Here is a 5,388-nt window from a genome sequence, read left to right as displayed (position 1 = left end):
CTAGTTTAAATGGCTTATAAATCTAAGCATATTTCTGGAAATATTTCAACTTTCATTGATGTGGGGGATGTTTGCTTCATGCATTATTACACCGTACGTGTGTGTAGGCTATACACCATGGAAAGATCATAAGAAACATCAGCTCTAAAGGCTGCATATCTTTTTGAGTGGAATGCACAGAATATTACAGGAATGAAGATAGCGTTCTAGAACTTTTCCAACTTGGACATCAGGTGTTTCTTGGTGTTCTTCTCCGGCCTCAGCAGGATTATGTAACACTTGGGAGCAAAGATGCAGACCAATAGCCCATAACTAGAGGCCAGAATGGCAAACACCTCAGTCGCTGTGGAGTACTTCCCTGGAGAGCTGACGTAAGCGGGGACAAAGGCCACCCACACAGCACAGAAGATCAGCATGCTGAATGTGATGAGTTTGGCCTCGTTGAAGTTGCCAGGGAGTTCCCTAGCCAGGAAGGCCAATAGTAGACAGAGGCAGGCCAGCAGTCCAATGTAACCCAGAACCAGAGAAAAGGCTAGGGCTGAACCCACATGACACAAGAGTATGACAACAGCACTCTCCCGTGGCATCAGACGGTGTGGCGTAGGAGGAGCAACGGCTAGCCATACCGAACAAATGACTACCTGAGGAGAAACACATTTTGTTGACAATATTTGTTTACCTCAATAACATCAGCAACGCTTTATTTTGAATCTTTTTAATGTCTGTCAAAATATCAGTCATCGTCGGTTCCTTACCTGAACCAACGTGCACAGGGCAATAATTGCCTTTTGCTGTGCAGGTCCAAACCATTTCATGACATCACTTCCTGGAAGTGTCGCCCTGAAGGCCATTAACACCACTATAGTTTTCCCCAGAACACAAGAGATGCAGAGAACAAAGGTGATGCCAAACGCTGTGTGTCGCAGCATACAGGACCACTCTGAGGGACGGCCAATGAAGGTCAGAGAACACAGGAAACACAGAGTCAGGGAGAACAGCAGCAGGAAGCTAAGTTCAGAGTTGTTGGCCCTGACGATGGGGGTGGTTCTGTGACAGAAGAGAATGGACATAACCATGCAGGCGCAGAGGGAACCAAGAAGGGCCACAGCCGTCAGGGTGATGCCCATGGTATCATGGAATGAGAGGAACTCCACTTGTTTGGGAATGCAGAGAGTCTTTTCCTCATTGGACCAGAACTCTGGCAGGCAGCGCATACACTCTATGGCATCTGATGGAAGGACAGGTAATATTCAGTAAATGTATAAATGTATAGCTTCCAAAACACCGTTTGTGCGTCAAGCCTTTCCCTCACCAGTCTGATTGCTAATCTCCCCAGCTGTGCAGACCACACAATCATGGCAGCAAATAGGGTGGTTAGGTTTGATGGCCTTCCGAGTGCCCGGAGGACAAATGCTGCTGCATACTGACAAGGGGACCTAAGGGAAACACACTACACTAATTACTATGCATGCACACGCGCGCAAGTGAGCTTGTGTGTAATGCACAGGCACATGCACACAGATTCCACACACAATGGTCTAATACAGGGTGGGCAACAGTTCTAAAATGCGATGCGACACATTGAGGGCTTGTAGATCTGCTATTTTCAAAAGATTGTTATACATCTGAAAACTTTCAATGGAACAATGATACCACTACCTTTATATTTTTACTCAATACATTTTGAATGCTGGACTTTTACTTGTAACGAGAGTATTTCTACATTGCAGTATTGATACTTTTAGTTAAGTAAGAGATTGAGCACTTTTCCCACCACATATTTCTGGTCATTTTAATGTGATCCCTACTTCAGTGTTGTTGCTGTTCCATACAACTTTCTGCTCCTGGATGTGGAGTTTCTTCTTGCCAAATTTCCCAACAGTGATGAACTCCATGACTCCATCTGATCTCTGCTGCCAATTCACCAGGTCATACATAGCCACAGGGTCTCCATTCTCATCAAACTTGGTCTCATCACCAAATGAGTTGACGTATTTGACCTGTTTCAGGTAATGAAGCAGCTATGGAGCGAAATACCATGAATATTATAATAAGAAGATACACACATTACAATGTAATAAACTAATTCTGAAATCATGTGGGTACTAGGGCATTCGCGAATAGTGATTTTTAGTATTCGAATTATTCGACCTCAAAGTATTCGAATAGTCGAATATTCGACAGGACTGCCCAAACTGTCAAATATTAAGTAAGCAAGAGGCGAACATTGTGAAAATAGCCGATCTACATGCTCACAACGCCTCGCGTTGCGAGGCGTTGTGAGCATGTAGTGAGCATGTAGATCTGCTATTTTCACAATATTTATCTGCGGTACACATTAAATGTAATACCTACAATTCCAAGTGCTTGTCAGGGTTCTTATGACTTCCTATCTAGCCAAGCTTTATAAACCATGAAGAAATATATATACAGTATTTTTAAAGACAAAACAATAAAAAAAAAATATATATATATATAAGTGAATATTCTATTTTGGTGAACAACGTTGAATAGTGACTTTGATATTCGAATATTCGAATATTTGGTGAATGCCCTAGTGGGTACCTGCCATGGCTGTATGGTGTCCACATCTGGACAAGTCTTTAGTGGAGAAGGCTCGGTCCTTTCCTTGCAGCTTTTCATGGCTTTAAGTGCGTGCACAACAGCATACACAGCCTTGTACACATTGTAGGAGATCCTTAGCTGGGATACGTCTGAGTAGATGTTCTCCACATTTTCCAGCTCCTCTGTTCCAGAACACAAAGGCTCTCTCCCACCTCTATCCTCAGCTCCCCTACTCAGAGTGCATCCAAACACCTGCTCCCAGAAGGGGATCAAAAAGGGGTCCTCCGTGGCCTCTGGGTGGGAGGGGCGCAGGCGAAGTAGAAAGTCTCGCAGCCCAGGAATGTCAGCTCGGCGGATAGCAAAGCCCATAGAACCCTGGAGTATGTGGCGGTACCGGGTGGGGGTGGAGAGGACGGAGGCAGTGCTCCAAGCCTCACTAGCCAGCCACTGTATGCCCATCAGCCTCTGCCTATACAAACAACATGAGGACTGGTTCACTGCATGCAGTAGTACCAATGAGAATGTGGTGCTTTCCACTGAAACGATACAGAGCACAACATTTAAAGCAGTAATAGCAATTTGTCACTGTCGGGTAGAAACCTTGTATCTACAAGTTTCAAATTTTTATGTTTTTTTTTTTTCATAAACTAAAGCCCTGCTTGTTAAGACTGTCGCACAAAACTTGTAAAATTAGCAGATCTACAATCATACTGTACAACGCCTCGCGATGCTATTTTCACTATTTTTTAAATGATAAATACAAAACAAACGGTCATGATACATTTGTGCTGTTAAAGAAGTAGTTCACCCCCAGCCAATAATTTGATGATAATAATAAAGACCCTCATGTATCCGTGTAGGAGACACAAAGGAGACTCTCTTTATGTCTCCATAGGTAACCAGTACACTGCTGGTCATCAAATTATTGGCTTAGGATGTTAGGAATGCGACAAAAACAAAAAGATATCCATGAATTCAAGTCTCCATGGGGTCAGTAATCGATAGAAAAAGGTTATTTTGGGGATGAAATACTGAGGCTTATATAAGAAAAAGCTGCATGCCTGTGAACCTCATCGAACAATGCTACAGCATCTTGCTCCACAGCAAACACCAGTACTACTCCAGCCCCGGAGGAGCGTATCCGGGACACAATAGCTGTCATTGTTGCCTTTGCATGGTTTTTAGGAATGATCTCATAGAGGGCAACACAAGCACCAAACCTTCTAACCTTAGAAACAGGGAAAGATGAAACAAATATGTCATTGCAAGATCACAGAATTCAAAATGTACTGAATCTCTAAAATAAAAATGCCTATTGCAAGACAGTATACATTTATACAAAAATACGTATATTTTCAGGAAACCAACCTCATTAGCAAATATGTGTGCACCACCACGACCATAAGCATCATCTCCTGCAATCACACCCACCCAGGTCCAGGCAAAATGATTGACAAGCTGTACTAAAGCATCCACCTAGACAGAAAGAGATGTTTTTGTTTTCTCTTCTCTTAGAACATAATTGCCACAGGGCGATTACAGTATAAGCTAACCTGAAAGAAGTCACTGGGCATAGTCCTTAAGAAGGCAGGGAAATCTTTCTTATTACTTAGACAGGCGCAGCTGGAGAAATAGCTGACCTAAAAGAGGGAAAAGGTTTGTTTATATTTCTTAAGACATGATGTCATTCATACTGTTGAAATGTAAATTATATGTACCTGCTATTATGTACGTGTACTAACTGTTACGCATTTTATTAAATAATAATAATTGTTTTAAAAGGTCTCACCTGTGGCACATTGAAGACTCCCAGGAAACGAGCTACAACCAGGGACTGTGTCGAGCCACCGTCCCCTATCACTACTGGCACAGTGCCATGACAACTGCCATTGCCTTGCTTACCCCTCCGTATCTCTAATGGCTCATCAGTGCCCATTAGCTCCATGGCAGCCTTCAGAGCCTGGTAGGGCATGCTGCATGAATCATAGATCTTATAGCCCAGCGTGACATTGGGAAGGAGTGTCCCGTCTTTGTTGATCTCCTCAATGGCAAAGATCATTGTCTGCATCCAGCGGAAGGTCCTAAAATTAAATCTTTTACAAAGACAAATTATTACAATAGCGGTTACTTAATACAGTTTACAATAATTAAACTGTTTTAATTATAGGAAGAATGACAGGAGCTACCCCCCCCCCCCGCCTTTCTGTTAAACACATAACAGCTTTGAAAGCAAATATTTGTGGGCACAAATTAAGTTCTGTTCAACTGCAGGCTACTGCATGAGCTCCACGTTCAAGTATGCACCTCTAAAGACTGAAAAAACATACCCAGTGCAGTGTATGGGCGGAGGCACCGAAGTGAAAGATAGATTGGGCTCAAATACCGAGTCATGAAGAGAAAAGAGCCCCCCTAAGACAATGTCCCCAGTCTTCTGGAGCACAGGCAGGGACATAGAACCTGGTATGAGACCACACTGTGTTTGACTAGATATTGTGGGGACGGTCCCCCAGCCCAGGAGACACCATGCCACAAATCCTAACCCTGACCCAGAGGATCTCACACTTAACATATTCATTCTCTATGAACTGCAAATCCCACAAAGACCTGTAACAGCTCAGCTGCTCTTGCAATCCAAACATTCCAAACATCCGAGCAGAAGAGACTATAATAGATTACAGTACGGCCACAACAAAAGATGTAACCACAAATAAGGTTAAACTCTCAAAGGCCAATGTCACCAGAGATCCTTTTCCAACCATCGAGGAAAAAGTCAAGCACTTCACAAAGATAAATGCAGCCACACATAAGTTTGGCATACTATTC

The 5,388-nt window shown here is 43.2% G+C and overlaps 1 protein-coding gene across 1 annotated transcript; it reads right to left on the bottom strand.

Moving 5' to 3' along the window:
- Nucleotides 1-206: 206 nt before the first annotated feature.
- LOC308290026 (extracellular calcium-sensing receptor-like) lies at nucleotides 207-5,023 on the bottom strand (the record flags this gene model as incomplete). Its single annotated transcript, XM_080731803.1, has 10 exons — nucleotides 4,893-5,023; nucleotides 4,355-4,658; nucleotides 4,119-4,205; nucleotides 3,934-4,041; nucleotides 3,627-3,793; nucleotides 2,566-3,034; nucleotides 1,809-2,021; nucleotides 1,313-1,436; nucleotides 756-1,228; nucleotides 207-641 (listed from the first exon to the last, which is right to left on the bottom strand). The coding sequence occupies exons 1-10, from the start codon at nucleotides 5,015-5,017 to the stop codon at nucleotides 207-209; spliced, it is 2,505 nt and encodes an 834-aa protein (XP_080587929.1). The 5' UTR covers nucleotides 5,018-5,023.
- Nucleotides 5,024-5,388: the final 365 nt, after the last annotated feature.

The sequence above is a fragment of the Nannobrachium achirus genome (assembly GCF_963921795.1).
Source record: "Nannobrachium achirus genome assembly, chromosome: 8".
Classification (NCBI taxonomy): Eukaryota; Metazoa; Chordata; class Actinopteri; order Myctophiformes; family Myctophidae; genus Nannobrachium; species Nannobrachium achirus.
The sequence above is the reverse complement of the archived record's forward strand: the minus strand, read 5'-3'. Positions and strand labels throughout refer to the sequence as shown.